Source organism: Camelus dromedarius, chromosome 9 (genome assembly GCF_036321535.1).
Source record: "Camelus dromedarius isolate mCamDro1 chromosome 9, mCamDro1.pat, whole genome shotgun sequence".
NCBI classification, from domain to species: domain Eukaryota; kingdom Metazoa; phylum Chordata; class Mammalia; order Artiodactyla; family Camelidae; genus Camelus; species Camelus dromedarius.
The window spans coordinates 73021944-73044437 of record NC_087444.1 but is presented as its reverse complement, the minus strand read 5'-3'; the positions used below and the strand labels follow the sequence as shown (position 1 = coordinate 73044437).

The 22494-nt window shown below is 52.6% G+C and overlaps 1 protein-coding gene across 1 annotated transcript; it reads right to left on the bottom strand.

Annotated features, from left to right (window-relative positions):
* Positions 1 to 1655: 1655 nt before the first annotated feature.
* Positions 1656 to 17901, bottom strand: EHD2 (EH domain containing 2). The gene is made up of 6 exons (XM_010991685.3): positions 17788 to 17901; positions 15397 to 15859; positions 14785 to 14882; positions 10503 to 10915; positions 5548 to 5712; positions 1656 to 3465 (listed from the first exon to the last, which is right to left on the bottom strand). The coding sequence occupies exons 2-6, from the start codon at positions 15798 to 15800 to the stop codon at positions 2914 to 2916; spliced, it is 1632 nt and encodes a 543-aa protein (XP_010989987.1). The 5' UTR covers positions 15801 to 15859; positions 17788 to 17901; the 3' UTR covers positions 1656 to 2913.
* Positions 17902 to 22494: the final 4593 nt, after the last annotated feature.

The window sequence follows — 22494 nt, the reverse complement described above, 5'->3', positions numbered from 1 at the left end:
CTGCAAAGGGGCGTGGAGGCTGCCATCTTGGTAAAGGATAAATGGTTCCTCCCTCTTCTGCACGTGCCGCTCGGCCCCGGTTTGTAGGTTTGAGGCTGCGGCCGCCCAGGAGTACTTTTTTAATCTGAGTATTGTTTTTAATTTTTAACTTGCTGATTTAAAAAAATTAGTTTTCTAGTGGCAATCTAGTTTTCTAGTTTAAGTGATAGAGTGCATGCCTAGCATGCATGAGTTCCTGGGTTCAATTCCCAGTACCTCCATTAAAAATAAATAAACCTAATTACCCACCCCCCTAAAAAGAAAAAAAAAAAAAAGAAGGGAAAAAAACTAGTTTTTCTTAGAAAAGTTAGAACCGTCAGTGGCAGATTCGGCACAAGACGCAGTCCAGTCTCAGAACGTTTGGCTTTGTCAGTGTTCCAATCTTGGAACCTTGGAAATCAAAGTTTTCGGAATGTCGAGATTGGAAGCACAGAACGTTACACGCGAGGGATGTTAAAGACATACACTATAGAACCCTAGAAGCGCAGGCTCAGAATCATTAATTTAGGCAAGCTAAGTAGTTATGCCTCAGTTGCTTCATCTATAAAATGGCGATTCAATCTGGAGATTAAACAAGATAATATATACAAATCTCTTAAGATTGCGCCAGGCATGTAAATGTTAGCTATTGTTACTGTCTCGCCCTATGAGACTTCATCTTAAAATCAACTAATGTATGCTGTTTATAAATAAGGAAGGAAGCTCCCAGGCCCTTGGGCCCTGGCAAGCATCCATAGGGATCCAGAGCCTCGTAAGGCCGTTCTCGACTCGAAAAGGAAAAATGGCCCAGAGAGGGAAGGCGCCATGCAGGGGTTCACACCGCGGAACTCGGCATCGGGAAGGTGATGGGTCCGATGGCCCGGGACTTTGGCGCTGGAGACCTAAAGCCCAACCACCTCGGACAGGGGTTTCAGCGACCAGCCAGCCTAGCTCCCAAGTGTCCGCCAGGGGGCGCAGGGCGCCGCGCAACGGGGCGCGCGTGGGGAGGGCGCGCGGCCAGCGTGTCCCGGGGCGCCGTGGGTGTGGTCTTGGGTGTGAGTCGGCGGGAGAGCGAGCGGGGTCCGCTGCATAGCGGAGGCTAGAGTCCCTCGAGCGTGAGCTAGCGCATGCGCATGCGCACACTTGGTGGTCCTGATGGGCAGCGGCACCTCCTCCCCTCTGGGAGCCCGCTTGTCCCCGGTGTTACGTGTCAGGAGTTGCGTACCCAGGTTGTGTGGGTGGACGTTGGCGGACAGGGCAAAGGGCGGGGGCAGGTTGTACCCAAGCTCCCTCCTCTAAACACTCAACCCCCACGTCCTAGGGCTTGGTTCCCAGGCCCCCGCGGCAGGAGGTGAGAGGGAGGGATGTCCCGGAGGGAGGGCCCCTGAGTAACTTTTCTTCGGAAAGTATGCCGGTCTGGCCCCCAGCCCAGGCCTGAGTCATCAGGCTCTCGCTGCATTGAGTCATGGCCTCCACCCCTGCCCCCGAGAGCTTGGAGGGGACCCTCCTGAAGTCTTGCCCAGGGCTCCCTTCCCCGGGATTTGGAGGGAGAGCGATCCCCTCCTACCAAAACACACACACACACACACGCGCGCGCACACACACCCCCCCCCCATCTCAAGACAGCCTGACTCCCATAGGGAACAAAGCCTTGGCTTTATTTGCTCTGTGGGAACGCTGTTACGTTCACAGCCCCCTCCTAGGCAGGGATGAGAGGTGTTGGGCGTGGGAATCCCAGCGAGCACCCTGGAGGGGGCATCGTCCCCATCTAGTTCGCTCTTCCCCATCTTTTCCGTGGGGCGCCCCTCCAGGGTCAAGCACTAGTATGTGGTGAAGGCAGGAAAAGGTGTGTGTAGGGGGTGAGAGTTCCCTTTAGGGAAGGGAAGGGAGGGCTGTAGCACCAAGAGTCCCTCCCCCAACGAGGTCCCTGGAAAGGGGGCTAAAATAACGTCCTGGGGCCTTCCTGTCTGGCTGGGGCTCCGCTTAAATATGGTGGGCAGAGAGGGTGTGCCCCAACAGGCTAAAATTCGGACCACCAGTTGTGGGGAGCCCAGGATGGGGGGTGCAGGCTGGGCTTTCAATTTGGGGCAGGTGAACGGAGGACAGAAATGCCTTACACTGGGCATTCTGGGAGGAGCAGGGATGGAAGGGGCTTTTCTGTTGACTGAGGATCCTTATGAAAGAAAGGGGTGTGGCCAGAACTGGGGGGAGGGGCCAAGAGGGGTCCCTCTGAGGAAGTAGGAGGTTGTGTCTCCCCTCTGAGCCCCCAGTGGTCCCGAAGCCTGAGGACATGATGGGTTGGAGGGTCCTTGCCTGGCTAGGCAAGAGGAAGTGGGCTGAGAAGGGAGGGGAAAAGTCAGTTAGTCATTTCAACCAAGTGGACGCTCACTTATGGGGAGAGGCCAGAGGTCTTGCTCAGAATCAGGGATCAGACTGGTTAGGGCCGGGTATGTGTGTGAGTGTTTGACTATGTAGGCGCTCTCTCCTGAGAATGTCAGCTCCATCGGGGAAGGTAGATAAGTGTGCGTTGCTCTCTGCTGTAATCCCCAGTGCCTAGAAGGAGCCCTGAATGTATGAACAGAGTAGGTGCTCAATAAATATTTGAGTAACTGATGCACAGTTGGACGCTTCTGTGTGTGTGTGTGTGTGTATTAGTGTTGGTACGATGTGCCAAATGTATGTGAGGGTAGAGCTGTGAAAGATGGGCAGAGAAGTCTTGCCCCTCCCCTGGTCCCCACTGTCTGGCTTGGGGGTGGAGGGACCCCCAACCTACAGCCAGGGGAGTGGGCAGGCAGGACGTGTGTGGGCAGGGGTGGGGGGGTTGCGTGCAGCTGTCCAGAGCTGGGGAGCCACAGCAGGGCAAGTGGGAGGGAGGGCCGGCAGGCAGCGACTGGCTCACTCAGCCGAGCCCTTGTGGCGCCGCTTAGAGGGTGGCACTAGGCGGCGGGGCAGGTTGGTGGGCAGCCCATGGCCCTCGAGCTTGGCCTCAATAAGGTGGCTGGCCAGGGCGAACTCCTCGTCATCCAGCATGCCATCTCGGTCGACGTCGCTCAGCTTCCAGATGCGCCCCAGCACAGAGTTGGGGAGCTTGGTACCCACCATCCAGGTCTTGGCCTTGGTGCCGCTTAGCTTCCCGTCGGCTGGCGCCAAGTTGTAGAAGATCTCGTCGTACTTGGACTTGTCCTTGGTCACCACCCACTCGGCCTCGTCGTCTGAGCCCTCCTCACCGTCCTCCAGGGCCTCGTCAGGCCCCCGCTCCACAAACGGGCCCATGTGGGTACCCTCAAAAGCGCCCCCCTGCACGCCCACCTCCGTGCTCTCCAGCTCCTCCTGCCGGAGCAGGGGCATGAGCTTGGCGATGTCGTGGGTCAGCATCTCATCCAGCGCCTCCAACAGCTTCGGCTTCAGTGAGTGGAACTTGGTGAAGTCATGAGCCATCAGCAGCTCCTAGAGGGATGAGGGCACAGAGGAGTCAGGGACACCATCCCCAGGTCGCCTCTCCCGTGCCGGGCATCCCCCCCAAGTCACTGGACAGTAGTGGGGTTGGAGACTCTCCCGTGACTCAGCAGCTGTTCACCAGCCAGTAGAGAAGGATTTCATCATTTTGACATCGGCTGCAGTTTTATCAGAGCACCCCGGTGGGCCCTGAGCCCTGCCCAGCCTCTACGGCACCCCAGCTGCCCGGCCAGCACCCCCACTGTTATGCAAGTTAAGAAAACACAATTCCTGCCACTCTGCTAGCTCTGTTACCAGGGCTAAGGCAGTTTGTCCCTGAGACCGCCCCCCACCCCACCCCCCAGGCAAGAAGTCATCTGGTGCTCGAGCCACTGGGGGCTGGGTTTGTGGTCAAGCTGCTTCTCACCAGCACAGCTGGTAAGTCAATTGCGCTGGGAGCTGCAGCAAAGACCAAGCTGTATCATGGCACCACATTAATTTCCAGAGCCAAGGCAGAGAGGCCCACTGATTGTGACCATAAAGAAATGGGAATGTGATGGAGAAGGGCAGGGAGGAATCCTAGGCCAGGCTGCCCAGGTTCCAACCCAGCTCTGCCACTCGGGAGCTGTGTGACCTCGGGCAAGTGACTTCACATCTCTGGGCAATAGTTTCCACATTTGTAAAAACAGGTTGATAAGTAGCACTCCCTTCACTGGGAGGTGGGAAAGGCTAAATGAATTCATATGGATCAAGTGCTCAGTAAATGTCAGCATAACATTAGCAGCTGCTATTTATCTAGCTCCAAGGGCTGGCTTGGTGATTTACAGAGGGACTCAGTCCCCTTCTGTCTTAAGTCTCCAAGCCTGGCCTCCAGTCCCAAGAACAATGATACAGAATGGCTGTGGCAACTCTAGCCATTGTGTCTATATTCCAGCCAGCAACAGTACTTTGTACGATGATGGAAATGTTCTATGCTGTGCTGTCCAATGTGGTAACCACTAGCCACATTAAAACTGAAATTTTAAGTTTCCAGTTGAAGAACCTGAGGCTCTGAAAAGGTAAGTGACTTGTCCAGGTTCACAGAGCTAGTTGGTGGCCAAGGGGAAATTCACCCTACTATAATTCCTCAATCTTGGACTAGAAACATCTCAGATGCAAAGGTCAGAGGCTTTGAGTATCAGCCTAATGCAACCTCAGAACAGAGGCTCAGCCTGGGCCGACAGGCTAGTCCTCAATTCCATGCCTGAGCCTGGGACTCTATGCCCATGTTCATTTGGTCGCTCCTGCCCTGCCCACCTCCAGCAGCTCATTTACCCCAGGCTGCCACACCCAAACCCAATGCTTTCCCCAACACTGATTAATCCTAGACCTGGAAAGGTGAGGAGCCTCCAGTGATCCCCCAATATCCATCTGTCCCTTCCTTCTCCGTGCTGGAATCCCCAAATATTACCTGGGCACTTGGCCACCTAGAGGAAAGACTACATTTCCCAGCTTCCCTTGCAGCAGATATGGCCATGTGACCAAGTTCTGGCCAATTGGATGTCAGCACGAGTTTCATATGCAACTTTAGAATTATCCTGCTCAATACTGTAGCCACCTGGGATTATTTAAATTGAAATTAGTTTAAATTGAAACCTAAAATTTCAGTTTTAATATGGCTAGTGTTTACTGCATTGGACAACACAGCATAGAACATTTCCATCATTGTAGAAAGTACTATTTCTGGCTGGAATATAGACAATGGCTGGAGTTTCTGCAGCCATTTTGTACCATGAGGGGTTCTTTGGATTGGAGGCTAGGGATGGAGACTTAAGACTGATGGGGACTGAGTCCCTGGCTCTGTAAAGTACCAAGCCAGCCGTGGACCATCTTCCAAGAGTTTTATGAAGGAGGGAAATAAAATTCTATCCTAATTAAGCCCTAGTTACTTTGGGTTTGCTCATCACTCCCTTATCCTAACTCACAAATCCATGCTCCCAAGGAATCATTGATAGGAAGTGCTTTCAGGAACCTGCCATCCATCTCTCCAGTTTCTGAGGCCCCATCCCAGAGCCCACAGAAGCCAACCTTCCTATCACCCCTTTGGCCTCCCACCTGCATCTTCTGGCAGTCAGGAAAGTCACCAGGAGATATGTGATGCTCCAGCTGAATCTTAGCAAAGATGACAGGCAGCTTGAGGATCAGCTGCTTCTTCTTGTTCTCCTTCCCAAACACAGACGGCATCTCCTTCTTCAGGTAGCTGATGATGTATGCGTGAACCTGTCGTGGGTTGGGGGGAGAGTTCTCACCTGAGCCTGCCTCACAGTCATGCAGTGGGGCTCGTTAAAACACACGTCACCCAGACTTCCAGATTCACTTGGTCCTGAGAATGTGCATTTCTAACAGCTACAGGTAAGCTGCTGCTGCTGCTGGTGCCCTGGGAAGAAGGGCTCCTCCCCTCTTCCAGGTAATCTCAGCCCCTCCTGTGGCTTAAGCACCCCTCCTTGCCATCCACTGCCAGATCTACATACCAGCCTCGGCCTCTCCCTGGAGCTCAAGGCTCAGAGCTGATGGCCTTGTCAACATTCCTGGACAGCTCCAACTTAGGACGCCTTCTGCCCGCCTTGGAATTCGAGGGGCTGGGCCACTCATCTGTGCCCATCTCAGGGAAACAAATGGCACCCCCCCCAGCCCCCAGTTGAGCCCAGAAACCTGGAAATCATTCCTGATTTGATTCTCACACCTCACCGGCCACATCCAATTCATCAGCGAGTCCTTTAAACTCCTAAATTTCTCTCCTACTTTTCCTTTTCTCTCCACCCCATCCCAGCAGGCACCCTCTCTTGCCTGGGGAGACACATCAGTCACCCCACTGGACTCCTGGCTTCCCCACTGGCCCCTACAATCCCAATCCTCTTTCCCCATGCAGCAGCTGCTGGAGGTTTTGTTTTTCATTTTTGGAGTTTTCTTGTTTATTTGCTTTTTGGTTTTTTTGTTTTTGTTTTTGTTTTTGTTATTTTTGTAGGAATAAGCACCAGACCGACCACAAGACGCGGCTCTTAAGTCTCTATTTGCTTCTTATTCAAGTTTAAAATTCCTACCACCGCTGACAAGGACTTACTGCAAACAATTCTCAAAGCGTGGTCCAGGGAACCCCCAGGGGTCCCTGAGACTTCCAGGGATTTGCACAAACTGTTTTCATAACAATACTAAGGGGCTGTGTGTCTTCCTTACTCTCATTCCCTCCTGAGAGGATGGTGGGGTTTTTAAGGGCTAAAAGACGGGTGAAATTGCAGCTGACTGAATGCAAGAACAGATGTGCAAATCCAGCTGTCTCCTCCGAAGCCAGACATTAAAGAGATTTGCAAACATGTAAAACAGGGCCACCATCCTCCCTGAAGTATTTTTTCTCTTTTTTTTTTTTTTTTTTGGTTTGGAAAATAGTTTTCATAAAACATCTGTTACTTAGGTTAACATGTAATAAAATAGACTTTTTATTGCTAGTTTAAATGATCTTATATTAATTGTTATCAATATCTGTTAATTAATATACATAAATGTCAATAACTTACTTATAACATTTATCATAACTTGTTAATTATATAATTATTGTTTGTTCATTAATATGAGAGAAATAAATACTAAATGTCTTCTCAGTTTTAACTTCTAATATGGCCCATATAGAAAGATTTAATCCATGTGCATACAAGGTCTTTGGGGTCCTCAACAATTTTTAAGACTGTAAGGAGCTCCTGAGACAGAGGGGTTTGAGCAGCGCTGCTCTCCATTATTTGGCTCCTGCCACTTCATCCAATATTATCTGCCCCCACCTACTTCCTCACCTGCCTTCTTTTGTGTTATTCTTTTAAAGGAGGTACTGGGTATTAAACCCAGGACCTCATGCAAGCTAAGCATGTGCTCTATCACTGAGCTATACCCTTAGCCCCTACCTTCCTTTTTTATCATCATGTCTATCTTTTTCCCACTTCAAGACCTTTGCACATGCTGCTCTCTGCATGGAACGCTGCCCTGGTCTCCCAACTGGCTCCCTCAGCTTCCTTTTGATATCACCTCCTCACAGAGGCCATCCTATGGGAAGCAGGTGCCCCAAGCACCACTATCCAATTCCTTTCTAGCTTTACTTTTAGTGTTCACAACACTAATCACAATTCATCATTATTTTATTTCTGTTTGTTTACTTATTGTCTCCTTCTATCAGAATGATAGCTCTAGGAGGGCTGAGACCTTGTCTGTTCCCTCTGTCCCCAGTGCCAGTGCATTGTGCATAGAAAATACTGAAAAAATATTTGTGGAACAAACCAATGAACTGGAGAAACTTTGAGCCACAATTTCATAAGTTATCAAAAAAACAAACAAGGAGAGAAGAAAAGTGAGCATTCATATGTCCTATTTTTTAATAGGAAGCTCAATAATTAAATGGATATGCTTAAATAAAAATAGAATATACCTGAAAACCAAGAAACTACTCATGGGGATTGCCTATAGGGAAGAGAACCTGAGAGCCTTTGGAGTCAGGGGTGGGAGAGGGCACTTTTGACAGAGCCTGAATGCTTTCCCATGAGATGGTCTTAAATGTTAAATTAAAAAGTTCTTTTAGTGAGTCATAAATTTAGAAGGTTAAATATTATGGTGGCACCTGGCTGGCTCTGAATCTTCATCTCCTCCCATCTCCACCACCCAGTCTCCTCCAGCCACCCTGAGCTTCTTGTCCAAGCACATCCCAGCCCCAGGGCCTTTGCACTTGCTGTTCCCTCTGCCTGGTATGGTCTTCCCCAGTTCTCCACTTGACTCACACCTTCCCCTCCTTCAGGTTTCTGCTCAAATATCACCTCCTCCAGGAGGCCCTCCCTGACAATCCTAGTCCCTAAAACAGCCCCTCACCAGCCTCTCTTCTGCTTCATTTTCTCTCATAATTCTTATCACATACAATATAATATTAGAGACGAACTTGTTTAATATCCATTTCCCCATTAAAAAGCAATTCTACAAGAAAAGAAACGTTATCTGTTTTGTCCCCTACTGTATCCCCCAGGGCTTAGAACAGTGCTGGAGCACGAGGTAGGTGCTCAGTAACTGTTGAATGAATGTTATTGAGTGCCCTTGGGGTGCTTGGTATGAAGGTTCAGGGCATACTGGCCTCTTAAGAATCAGAACTTCCCAAGACCTTGGCCTCCAGTATCATAGCACAATGAGATCGCCCCTTCTAGCAGCAGCTGTCACTTCGACCAAAGGGCAGAGCCAGAGGACTCTTCCACATCTTACATCGTTACAGATGATGGGGAAACTAAGGCACAGAGGGTAGTTACCGAGAGTGCAGAGAGGTCTTGTACTGTCGGGGGAGAGCATGTGGGAGGTAAATGATGTGGGCCGTTGTTCGATGGCAGAATCACACGTGGAGGGTGAGTGGGTGACACAGGGCAGGGGAGGGTCAGAGAGGCTTGGTCACCATGGACCTTGTGTCTTGAGCGGCACTGGGGAGCCATAGATGGATCTGCAGGAGGAGGGGGAAGGAGTGGTCTGTAGATCTGAGGAGCCAATCAGGGCAGGGGTGTGGCCAGGCTAGCGGGTGGGGCCTGTGGAGGGCCAATGGGGAGGGAGGAGGGGCGGGGCCTAAGGGCGGCTCCTGGGGACCCAGAAGAAGGGAGGCGGGAGGGCTCTAATGGCTTTTCCAGAAAGGAAGCGGGGGAAGGTGCCAGGAAGAGATAAGGTGGGAGGGTAGAGTGGGCCGGGGCGCGGGTCCCGGACTCCGGGGTTTGTCCAGGTTTCCGGAGCCGCCTCCTGCGTGGCAGAACCACCAGGTGTCCGGCCCCACCTCACCCCTCTGTCCCACGGACCCCGGGCCTCAGCTCTGGTTGCTGTCTGCTTCTCGGAGGGGCCTGGGGGACCAGGTCCGGGGGAAGAGGGCTAACCAGGGGAAAACAGGGAGAGATGGAAAGAGAGAGAATGAATGAGGGAGGGGAGAGGAAAAAGAAAGAATAAGAGAAAGAGAAAGTGAGAAAGAGGTAAAAATGAAGAGATATATATACAGAGAGACAGAGAGACAGAGAGACAGAGACAGTCCAGAATCTGGGCAGAAGAGGAGAGAAAGGTGGATTCCAGAGGCTGCAGGAGCTGTCCACACTGGGCCGCTCCCTCCCAAGGAGGATTCCTGGGGTGGGGGTGGGGGCTCTGACTCACCCCCTCTCTGCTGATCCTTAAATCAACACCTCAGGCTCCTCCATCCCCCACAACTTTCTCGGCCTCCCTGCCTCTCAGCTTCCTGCCCCACCTCCACCCTGGCAGGCAGCCTCCCCTGTGAATGTTCCATTTGGCCTCCAAAGTTGCTCTTAAACCAGAGCTCTCCTCCCCTCTCTTGAGGTTCTGTCCTGATCCAGGCTCCTCCTGGTCCCCAGTCTCCTCCCAGGTCTCAGCACTGGGTCTCACTGCCCTGGAATCTACCCTCCAGAAGGCAGCTGGAGTCTGACCCTGTGCCTTCTCGGCTCTGAATCCTTCCATGGCTCCCCAGTGCCCTGGGGATCAAAGTTCCAGGCCACAGCCCTGGGTGAACTGACTCTCACCCCCCTCCCCAGCCTCAGATCCAGTTACTCCTACTGTCTACACTGGGTTCAACACTGACATTTTCCCTCTTCCCTGAACTGGCCATGGTCTCATCTCCAGTCCATGCACTTGCTGGTTCCACTTTCTAGAATCCCTTCCCCTCCTCATTCTCCTCATCCTCCTCATCCTCCAGTTTGCAGCTCAGCTGCCCTCTCCTCCAAGAAGCCCTCCCTGATTTCCCTCTGGGCTTCCCCCACCCAGCCGTGACCATGCCGGGTTGTCACTGTCTGGGGATGGGGCTGTCTTCTCCCCTGGATTGCTTTGGTCACTGCTGTGTCCCCAGCGCCACCAGCACAGAGCCAGGCACAGCAGGAGCAATTTCTTAGAGAACTAACTGATGAGCTGACGTCAGTGACCAGCAGCCACGTAGAGAAGGATCAGAGGAAAGACAAGAGCCGGCCCTCCCTGCCTGTCCCCCGTGACTGCTCAGCCAGCCCCCCATTAGCGCTCACCCGCACCAGCCGGGCCCTCTTCACCAGGTCATTGAGCTTGCGCAAGGCGGCGTGGCGTGGCAGGCCCTGGATGTCGCGGAAGAGGTCTTGCTCCTCCAGCTCAAAGAGCCGCCGGTTGTCGGGCACCAGGAGGGGCTGGGACCAGAAGGAGCCGATGTAGACGCGCAGCACCTCGGGCGTGCCCACCACCTTGCCCAGCGCCCACATGAGCGCCCCGTAGACGCGCATCAGCTGCTGCGTCTCCACCATGTCGGCCTTGTTGAGCACCACGCGGATCTTGTCCTCGTGGCCTCTCAGGGCGTTGATGGCCTCCGAGAACTCGTCGGAGATCTCCAGCTTGTGAGCATCGAAGAGCAGGATGATGAGGTCCACCCGCTCAGCGAACCAGCGCAAAACGGCTGGGAAGTCATAGCCTGGGGGGAAGGGGAGGGGGTAACAAGGATGCCAGGGGCAGAGGTCAGCCCCAGAGCCTCCAGTCATTCGGACACAACCATGGGTTTGGACATACATTGGGCTGTACAGATGTTCAGGTTGTTAACTATCCAAATTTGTGTCTATGGGAAACAGCCAAGGTCCCAAGGGTGACCCCACAGCTCTGGTCCAACCAGCCCTCAGAATTTCCCCCATCACTCTGGCTCCAGTTGCTCAGGCCATCTGACTACAGGGGGAAATCACCCCTCCCCCATTTCATTCATTCATTAGGCAGACATTAGCAGCATGCACCGGTCAGGATGCAGGGGTTAGCAAAACACTGAAGTGTTTCCTACTAGACTCCCTGTGGTTCTATGTACCCCAGGCCCCCAAAGGGCCTCCCCAGGACCTGTCAGATCACCCCACCGACCAGCAACTAAAGAGTTCACCCAGGCCCTTGCCACAGCAGATGTGAAAAATTTTCAGTTTGTTAACAATATTGATCGAGAGTCTTCTGTATGCCAGGCCCTGTCCTGGGCACTGGGGATGCTACAGAAAACACACAGACAAGGTCCTTGCCTTTCTGGAGCATAACAGCTGGCTCCTGAGTTCATTCATTCATTCCTCTCACCATTCATTTCCTCATTCACTTATTCATTCACACAGTCCACTCTTTTGCCTGTTCCCTCATTCATTCAGCATCAAGCGATGCTCTGGAGAGCAGAGAGAAGCAGTTGAGACCCCCTGACTTGGCAGTCAGGAAAACCTGGGTTTGAATTCCAGCTCTGCCCCCATCAGTTAGGTGACCTTAAGCAAGCAGGTAACCTCTCTGAACCTCTGTTTCCTCTTCGGTAAAACGGAAATCATAATAGGATCTACCTCAGAGGACCGTATGAACGTTAAAAGAACATAAATAGGCTAATATATATAAAGAGCTTAAGACAGTGTCTGGCACTGAACTACACACTTAAAATGAGTAACTTTAGGCATGTAAATTATACCACAATAAAACTGTTAAAAAAAAATAATAAAAGCAGTGCTGGGCTCATGGTAAGCACTCAACAAGTATTACTCACGATGCCTGCAAGACATCATGGGGAAGTCATCCAGGAGCCATCCCCAAAGTCGCCTGCTCTGTGCGGAGGACACAGTGGCTGAGACAGCTCCAATTCTGTCTTAACTTCGCTCCCAGTCCAGAGGTCAGACTGGGATGGGAAAACCCAGGGAGCTGCAGGAGCCCAGACGGAGGTGCCTGATCCAGCCTGGGAGGTCAGGGAGGGCTTCCAGGAGGAGGGAACAGAGTGACAACCTGGGGGATGAGGAGTTAACTGACAGAACAGAAACCCATCGCTGATTCACTTGATGTCAACTCCCGCTCTCCCTGAATCAACTCACTGAATCTTCAAAACAACCCCAGGAGACAGACACTCTATGACCGCCATTTTCCAAAATGGGGAACAGAGACAGAGAGGTTAAGGAATTTACTCCTTATACAGCTAGGAGGCAACAGAGCAGCAGCCCTATGGGCCTCCACGCTCCACTAGGGAGCTTGTACTGGGCCCATCCTGTCAGGGAGGAAGCAGTCTCCTGCAGCCACTGGGGACTGGACTGGACAGGGCGGGGGTGATGACATTGTTTTGGGGGGAGGAAGGGCCAGGTCACCATAAGGACAGCAACTGGGGCCCCTCCTCCCTCCCCAATGTCTACACAAACACACACACCAGCCTAGATTTGGAAAGTGTGTCTCATGTAGGGAGGGAAGATGGGAGGGAGGTTGAGGCGGCGTGGGAATGCAAGACGTGGCACCTGGGGTGCACAAACACGGCACTCACACAGGAAAAACAGTTGTCCTGAGCGCTTCCATAGCACTCACTGTGCGCCACACAGTTCTAACTCCACGCGTTTGACACTTAATTTTAACCCTCAGGGCAAAGTCTGAGGCTGATGCTATTATACTTCCATTTTATATATGAGAAAACTGAGGCACGGAGAGGTTAAGTGGCTTGGTCAAGGTCCCACAGCTCCAAAGTAGTAGAGCCCAGATACGAACCCCGCCAGGGGGCTCCACTATGCTACAATCACACACGTGTGTGCACACATATTCCAGACACACGCTCCACCAATGCACACATGCATCCACACATACACTCATGCACTCAGTAGCACACACCTGGATGCAATCATACCCACACACTATAAGATGCAGATTTCCAAACACGCCTTACTCACAATCTGGGACCTACACAAATATTTGTGGTCACAAAATTGCAAAGACAACATGAAACACAAAGTAACAGGCAGCAGCTAACGCACACAAGCCCGTGCACATCTGCACACCCATCATGTTACAGAGACACAATCATATACACTCCTGCACACACACACAACCTCACTTGTACACACAAGCACACAACTGTATACAAAGACATAACCACACACAATCCAACAAAATCCCCTCCATCCCATACAGTCCTCCGTGGCCACACAGTTACAACCACACGCACAGCCCTGACACACAGACACACCACCTCAGAGTCACAGCCACAGTTGTACACTTTCCCAGACACATGCCAAATTATCCACACGGTTACACAAAACTTCCCTTGCACAATGCACTCACACACACGTTCCACAATACAATCGCATACGGAGACACCATTAGTCACGGTCACACACAGTCCCACAAAGTCCCCAGCGGTCCTGCAGAGCCACACAGAGTCACACCCAGCCAGAATCATGGGCACGGACTCCCAGACACACACATATACACATCCTCACAGACAGACAGACAGGCAGACAGACAGACGCTCCTTCTCTTCTTCTCCCCCCACTGCCAGGGAAGGAGACCCCGTTCTCTACTCTCTCCCACTTCCCACAGCCTTTGGGTCCCCCACCCGGCAGCCCAGCCCTGGCTTGGAGGCCCTGCTCCCTCCGGCTGTCCCAGGCCTGGCCCCCGGGGCGGGCTCCCCAGGAACTCCCCGCCCGCTGCTCCCGCGTCGGGCTGGCGGCGGGGCGGGGCGGGGCGGGGGTCGGGGGGGGGGGCACCCCCATCGCCCGTGCAGCTGCCTCCAGCCTTTCTCCCCGGGGGACGTGCGCTCCGGGGCGGTGGCCAGGGACACCGGAACCCTCCGCGCCCCCGCCCCGCAGCCCAGCCTCCTTGCCGTCGCCTCCCAGTCCCCTCTGCCCCACTCTGCAGCCTCCTTTGCCCCAGTTTCTGGCCTCCGAGGCGGCGCGGGGCGGCGGGGACCGAAATGCTGGGGGGTGGGGGAGGGGGAAGGGGCGCAGACGCCGGGCCCGGCTGGGCAGGGGTGGGGGCTGGGCTCGCTCGGAGGCCCCCGCAGGAATTCACCCCCCGCCGCTCCCCCTGCACAGCTGTTTATAAATTCCAGGCCCGGCCTTGGCCCCCGCCCAGATTACCCCTCCCCGGCCCTTCTCAGCCCCATCTGTGGCCCAGACGCGGAGCCAGGAGCTCACACCGACCCAGGGCCTCCCTGCCCGGCTCCGCCTCCTCTCCGCGTCTCCCGTCTCTCCGCACGGCTGCCTCACCCTCTGAATCTCTCTCCGTCCCTGACTTTGTGTATCTCTCTCGGTCTCTCTGGATCTCTCCCTCTCCATCTCCAGACCCGCCCGGACATGCAGCTGCAGCCTGTTCACATGCGCTCACCCGCTGGCCTCCCCCACCCACAGACCTGCGCCAAGGTGGAGGAACCGCAGCCTTCGGCCAGCCCCCTTCTGCTACCCAGCTAGCTCAGGGTCGGCTGACCCAGGCTCAAGTTCTAGCAGAGACCCTGGGCCCTTCCTCCCTTGGACCCCGGAGTCCCCACACTCAGCCCCCTCCTCCCTCAGACCCAGGGATCCGGGCCTCACTCACCGCGGCTCACTCTCTGTTTGGCACCCGACAGGATGCCTGGGGTGTCGATGATACTAATGCTCTCCAGGACCTGATTGGGGAGGTGGGCGCACATGAACCTGGGGTAGAGGGAAGGTCAGGGGTCAATGCAGGGAGGGGCAGGAGGAGAGGACACTTAAGAAGGGAGACCAGAGGAGAATCAGGCTCAGAGATGGGAAAAATCTTGAAAGAGAACCGGAAGATCAGGGCAGAGATTAACAACTATAAAAAATAATCAGAGCTGATGTTTACTTGGCACTTACTTTGTGCCAGGTGCTGTTCTAAGGACTTTGTATATATTAATTCATTTAGTCCTCGCAACAACTCTACAGAGTAAGGACTAAGGTTATCCCCATTATCCAGATGAGGATAAGAGGAACAGAAAGGTTAAGTCATTTGCCCAAGTCCACCCAGCTAGATGGGAGTTGAACCCAGGCTCCACTGGCTTAACTGCTCCCCTGGAGAAGGCAGGAAGAGGAAGGATCCCATAGAGAGAAAGGAACTGGGGCTGAAAAGGAGAGAAACACAGGCAGGGATGGGACAGAGAGGGGGGCCAGGGACAGGAAGATGCATTCCTGGCTCTCGGCTGCACACCTGTTGAGGAAGGTGTTCCCAAAGGGGTTGAGTTTGCGGAAGGGCTTGTCCGGGTCAACGACGAGGGCGTTGCCAGGCACCGTGCCCTCGGTGTCACCATGCATGACGGCCACGAAGCAGTCGGTGGTGGGCTCGGGTCCCACGCGGGAGCCGGGCACCTCCTGCTCCAGGAGGTACTGGATGAAGCTGGTCTTGCCCGTGCTGTACTGGCCAGCCACCAGCACCATGGGTTTGCCGTCGAAGTCGGCATCCTCCAGGGCTGGTGAATGGAAGGCCCCGAAGCGGTAGTGCTCCTCTAGAGGCAGCAGCTTGGTGCGGTACAGCTCCTTGAGTGCCGAGGTCACCGTGCGGATGGCCTCGGGCTGCTGGCCCCGAGCCCCTCCCCGCTTCAGCCAGCTGAACATGGTGGCTGCACACTGCCCGCTGGCTCGCTGATGGAGATGCACGAGGTGGGGAGAGCTACCTGCGGGAGGAGAGGGTGTTGACAGAGGACTGCCTGGAGAAGGAGGTCGGAATGCGTAGTGGGGGAGGAGCCTCTGAGAGCAGTGATGGAGGATGGCAGGAGGTGAGGGCTGAAGGAGGAAAAAGGTGATTATTCCAGCCGAAGGAAGAGAAAGAGAGTGACAGTGGAATGACTGAAGAAGGAGGATTGATGGTGGACGATCAAGAGATAAACAAATGGAAGGATGCAGCAGCCAATGCAAAGAAATATATTCCTTCATCTTTTTCTATCTCCTTCCCCACCCCTTCCATTATTTCACACATTTTCACTGAAATCACATCATGTGTCAGATAGACCAAAGACCAGTCCCCATACACTCAGAGCCTCCAGTGAGGCGAGAACCTGGGCACTGAGCAGTCAGTGATGCCTGGCAAGTGCCGGGGAGTGGATTTGTAGGCACCAGAGCAGGACAGGATGAACCAACCACGGGATCGGGAAAGCTCTGTCTTGGCTGACTTTTGAGCTGCTCCCTAAAGAGCGAGCAGGACAAGGGCATTTAGGAAGAGGATGGTGTGTGTCATGGCTTGGAGTGATGAAATGGATGGACAGAGTGGCTGGACACATGGACACAAGGATGAGAATGAAAACTGAGGCTGAACGACTGCTCTTGGCCCCCCAGATCATGATATTATCACAAGAATAATAACATTTATGATCACTGCATGCCAGACACGGCTCTAACTCACTGAATCTTCACAACGGCCTTGTAAGGTAGGGCTATTATTTTCCTTACTTTTCTGACAAGGAAATGGAGGTTCAGGGAGATAACCACAACTTGCCCAAGGTCACTTTGCTAGAGAGTGCTCAAGGTGGGACTCCAGGCAACATGATCTCAGAGCCTGCACTCCTATCGTGGGTCTAGGGAGTTAGGGAGAGAAAAAATTAGGGACCTAGCGGCAACGAGCACCCGCGGCATTCAGACTGTGTTCTCTAGATTCCTGTACTACTCTTTCATTCTCTATAGGATCTGTAGTGATGTCCCTTTTGTCACTCCTGGTTTCAGTCATTTGTGCCTTTGCTTTCTTTCCTTTCTTCCCCCTTGATCAGTCTAAGCAGATGCTTATAATTTTAACGATCTTTTCACAGAAACAACTTTGGCCAGACTGAAGTCACTAAACACTTTTTTACTAAAAGAAACTGAGACTTCTTGGAGAAATGGCTGACTCCAGGGCTGAGGCAGGGAAAGAACAAGTGAACTTGGATTAGATAGTGGGGAAGTGCTCAAACATGGATGGAGCATGTCATGGGGACACAGATCCAGCTGGACAGGATTCCCACTAGGAGATGGGACAATTTGAGCATCAGAAATACTGCAAACCAAATATGTTAAAATCCACAAAATCATAATGATACTTTTAAAAAAGGGAAAAGAATTCGGGGAAGTTGCTAGAGAGGTCAAGGAGAGGCAGGAGCCAGGACCTGGGATGTTGGCAGAGGGAGGGGGCCCTGGGCGGTGTCCTATGCAGGGAGGGACCTGAGGGACATCTTGGGGAGGACGCTTGAGGATGGCTGGACAGGCATGGTGTTGGTGAGGGAGGAGAGGCGCTCTTGGGTGGGAGGAGGGAACCAACTAGTCCAGAAGTGGATGAGGGCGGCAGAGGGAGACCCCAAGGAGGGGATCTCCTCTGGTTAAGAGGATGGGGGAGTGGAAGAGACTGGAAGGGACGAGGAGAGTGAGGGACACTGTTACAGGCTGGAAGGGGCTGGGGGTGGTGGAGGAGACAGGTGGTTTGGGAAGGGACTGGGGACACCGGGGAGACCGTGACACACTGACTGCGGTGTGGACCGACGGTCTTTGGGGAGCAGGGGAATAATCGACAGCCAGAGCATGCTCGGGGTTTCCGCGGGCGGAAGTGGGGAGGCGACAGCTGCGGTCGGGGGCCACTCACCGATGGGGATCGCAGGCGGCTGGACCCGGCGGGCGAGCTGGGCGGGGGTCCCGCGGGGATCCGAGGCGCCCGCAGAGCGGCCTGTGCTCACGGTCCCGTCCGGAGCCGTCTGAGCCGGGTGGGGCCCGGAGCCCGGAGGAGGGAAGGGAGGGGCCGAGGGGGGCGGCGGGCGGGACGAGGCGCCCCCCTCCTCCCCAAACTGGGCGCCTTGCCTCTGGCGCCCTCTGGTGGGGAAGGACGGGGCTTCTTTGCAAGATGGGTGAGCGCGCGGGCCTCTGGTCCCAGGTTCAAATTTCATGTCTCTCTTCTTAACATGGGAATAGTAATAATAAAACAATAAGACCAATAATAATAACTTTAAAACTTAAGCGAGTTCGTGAAACTCTTCTGCTCACCACCCTCCCTGGCTCTTCTTTCAAAGTAGAAGTCAAAGCCCTCACTGCGCAAGGCTCTGCACCATCTGCCGGCTGTCTCTGCGCTCACCTCCCTCTCTCTCCCCCTCGCTTGCTCAACTCCAGCCACTCTGGCCTCCTCGCTGTTCCTCAAACAACCCTCCAGCCTCAGGGCCTTTGCACTTGCTGCTCCTGCACCTGGAACGCTGTCCCCCCAGGGACCTGAGTGGCTCCCTCCTTCCCCTCCTTCAGGTCTCTACCCAAATGTCACCTCTTCAGAGAAGCCCTCCCTGATCTCCCTGTTTTTAATGCAGCACCCACCGTCTATCCATTATCACGGCTTTATTTTCTCCACTGTCTTTATCACCACTTCACATGTTTACATCTCTCTGTTTCAGTGAAGGTCTCCCTCACAAGGACATGAGCCCCATGAGAGCAGGGATTCCAGACTGGGTGGTTCCCTGATGTGTCTTCGTACATGTTGAATTAATCCCTAATCCTTACCAAGGGCTTCCTACCCACAGACACCGCTCTAAGCTCTTTGCACATATTAGCTCATTGACGTCTCAGAATATCCCTGAGAAGTAGGTGGTGTTTTTCCCATTTCACAGATGACAAAACTGAGACCCAGAGAAGTGAATGCAGAAAACCCAGAGAGATTGTTCAGGGCTTAGCAACACGCCTGGCTCACGGCAGGTGCTTCAGAAACATCAGCTGTAATAATCCAGAGCCGTTTTTTTCTCCAGATCCTTGTACCTCACAGACTCAGAACATCCAAGGCCTTCAGTCAAATCCCAGCTCTACTGCTTGCCTGCTGTAGAATCCCTGGGAAGTGACTTTGCCTCTCCAAGCCTCAGCTTCCCCATCTGTAAAATGGGCCTTTGTCCTGGCTTCACAGAACCACTTCCCTTGGGTCTTTTCTCAAATAGAACCTCCTCAGTGAGCCTGACCCTGACACCTGCACCCCTGCCTCCCCGCCATGCCTCTCCCCATTCCCCACTTCCTTTCCCTTCTTAGTGCTCATCACCGTCAGTCAGAATATATCTGTGACTAATATTTAATCTCCCCCTGCAAGTCTGTCAGCTCCTGAGGGCAGGGACTGGGGTCTCTTTTGTTCACTGTTGTCGCCCCAGTGCTTTGAACAGTGCCTGGCACACAGCAGGCGCTCATGAAATATACTTAATTGATTGAATGCAATAATGTATGTGATTAGGGTAAGAAAAATGCTCTAAAATTCACTATAAGGATGGTTGCACACCTCTGCAAATATGTTAAAAACCATTGACTTGTACACTCAAAGTGAGTGAGTCATATCACCAGCGAAATATCTCAACAAAGCTGATATAGACAGGCGTATGTATATATGATATACACAATGATAGAATATGACCATATATACTGCATAGTGGTATATATGTGTGTAATATACATGTGCAGTATTTTACATATTATATATACTAATTATATATTATATAGATACTTTATATAAAATTTATTATAAATATATAACAAATCATATATTAATTGTATATTATATATAAATATTATATGTATTAAATAAAAGGTCAGGAGCTTAGTACTAACCAACATTTACTGCTAGGAGCCAGGTCCTATTCTAAAAGCTTGACAAGGACCCCTGCCCCCTAGGAGGCAAGGTCCTGCTATTATTATTTTTATCACTTATCAACCCCATTTCTCAGATGGGAAAGTCGAGGTACAGGGAAGCAGAGTCTCTCTGACCCAAGGAGTGGAAGAATGAGGATTCAAGCCCAGGCTGCTGCCCTGTTTTCATGCCTACCTACTCCAGGGCTTCTCAACCTGTTGTTTCCTTGAGGGTCTTTGAACTGGGATTGGGGGCGGGTGACATCTGGATTTTTTTCACTGAAATTCAGGGTTTCCATCAACCATGCATGTGAGCTGCAAAGCACAACAGCAACAGCAGGACGTGTGTCACTGTCACAGAGGAATTGCTGATGCTGTTACCACATTGCAATTGTTTTGGAATTTCCAGTGATTGTTTACTCATCGCAGATTAGACCCACACCTAGCTCTTTCTAACCGTGCGTTGATACACCAGCCTCTATTACAGAGTTGTGAATTTTTAAAAATACACTGGTAACTGTATTTCAGTATAATTGGTTCCCTTGCAATCCCAAGGGTTTTATTTTATGCATTCGAAACAGTACAATTGGGCCAGTGGATTGAAAAAGCCCTGAGTCGACACTATTCTGACGCATTAAATATGCTTTGAGTCCTTAATAACAGGGGCAGCTGTCTTATCTCGCTGTCTGCTACTCTCTGAATCCGAGAGTCTCTGAGATCTGTCCCCAGGGTCGTCCCACTTCCCTGATGCACTTGCAGCCTCTGGAGCCCCCTCCCCAAGGCAGAAGCTCAGTTTTTTTCCCCCTAGCTCCCTCCCTCCCCATCTGTCAAAACTGGGTGGAGAAACTGACATATTCTACAACACAGATGAAGACATGATGCCGAAGGAAATAAGCCAGGCACAAGCAAACGAATCTCGTGATTCCACTCATAGGAGATGCTTAGGGTAGTGAAATTCACAGAGACAGAAGGTACAATGGTGATTGAGGGGGGCTGGGTGGAAGAGGAGGCATTGTTTCATGAAGACAGAGTTTCAGTTTTGCAAGGTGAAATGAGTTCTGAGGCTTGATGGTTGCACGATACAAATGTATTAATATCAATGAACTGGATACTTAGAAGTGATGTTATATACCATTTTATGTTATAGATATTTTTCCACAACTAAAAAAAGAAAAAGCTGGAGAAGGCAGCTGGAGAGCCCAGGAGTTACCTAATGCACTTTGGACACTGTCAGTCTTGGGTTCCAAGCCCTCTGTGACCAGGTGATTTAGGCCCTGAAGTAATTGTCCTGGTCATTTTTCCAGATGGCTCAGCTGTATAAGATGGAACCCCACAGGTGCCCATCCAGCTGCTCCAAGCATCTAAGAGCAGATATCTAAGAAGATAGGTCCCAAAGGCTAACTATAGGAGCTGAGATCAGTCTTGGTTTCCTGCCCAGGAACCCAGACTGGAGAGATCTCTGGCTTCTGCACAGCCTGCTTGCCCTCTCCCCCGAAGCTGGGTGTGCAGAGGGGAAGATCGTGGGCTTGCAGCCAGACTGCCTGGCTTGTAGCCCAGTCTGCCACATAGTGCAAGATGGGGCTATCAATCCCCACACACGGGCTTATGTGAGCACCAAATAAGCTGCCCCCCTTGAAGGGCTGGGAGCATCGCCCCCGGTGAGTGTTCTACAAACGTTAGTCATCATGTTCCTCTTCTCCGGTTGCATGCAGCCAGCCTTCCAGAACTGAGGACCTGAGCGGGTGGAAATCATTGGCAAACTTCTTTGCGCGGCCACGTGAGGTCTTCCGGGAGCGTGCCGGGATCCAAGGATGTTAAGAGCTGTCGTTCTCCTTCAGCGCTTTATTTCGTACATGGGGGAAGTAGGTCTAGAGCTAGGAAGAGGGCGGTCCCTCTCCTGGAGATAGTATTTATATGCTCCTCCCTCTCAAACACCCCGAAAGGCCCGCAGAGAAACAGGGTGCATCACTCTGGTCCAGCCTCCTGGACTACGGCAGTCGCCTCCTCGCCCTGTCTGTTCCCCGACGCGGCCGCCAGAGGGCGCCTGGGAAACCTAAGTCGGCTCACAGCCCAGAACCCTCCCCTGGCTCCTGCCTCAGAGTAAGAGCAAAGTCATCACCCTGGAGCTCAGGCGCCTAAAGGATACGCCCCTTTTGTTCCCTCTGACCTCACCTCTTGTCTGCACCCCCTTCTTCCCCAGGTTCCAGCCACAGGGCCTCCTTGCTGTTTAACACTCCACGGTATGCTCCTGCCTCAGGGCCTTTGCACTGGCTGTTATCCCTGCCTTGGGTGTTCCACCCCCAGATCGCCCTATGGTTCCCTCCCTCATTTCATGTATATCTCTGCTCAGATTATCACCTCCTCAAAGAAGTCATCCCTTCCCACCTGGTCCTGAGGGCCTTCACGTGCAGTTGGGCAGGTTGTTCACTGCACAAAGCACTCTCTTGAATGAAGGGGGCTGGAATCCAAGTTACTCTCCAAACTCCAGGAGAAAGAGGTGCTGTCTTCTAGTTTACACAAAGGGACGAGCAGCTGCTTTGTTCACTCCTCTACCTTGCATTATGGATTGAGTTGTGTCTCCCCAAAAGAGACACCAATGTCCCAACCCCACGTGGATCATTTGTGAATGTAATCTTCTGTGGAAATAGTCTTTGCTGATGTAATCACGTTAAGACAAGCTCATACCGGAGTAGGGTAGGCTATAATCCAATAT

Bases quoted from the DNA above. Each gene is read 5' to 3' on its own strand.
- EHD2 (XM_010991685.3), bottom strand. From the start codon at position 15,800: ATGTTCAGCTGGCTGAAGCGGGGAGGGGCTCGGGGCCAGCAGCCCGAG. The intron at 14,883-15,396 runs GTGTGCAGCCGA...CCTCTACCCCAG, and splicing joins GGGAACACCTTCCTCAACAG to GTTCATGTGCGCCCACCTCC. The intron at 10,916-14,784 runs GTGAGTGAGGCC...CCTTCCCCCCAG, and splicing joins CAAACAGAGAGTGAGCCGCG to GCTATGACTTCCCAGCCGTT.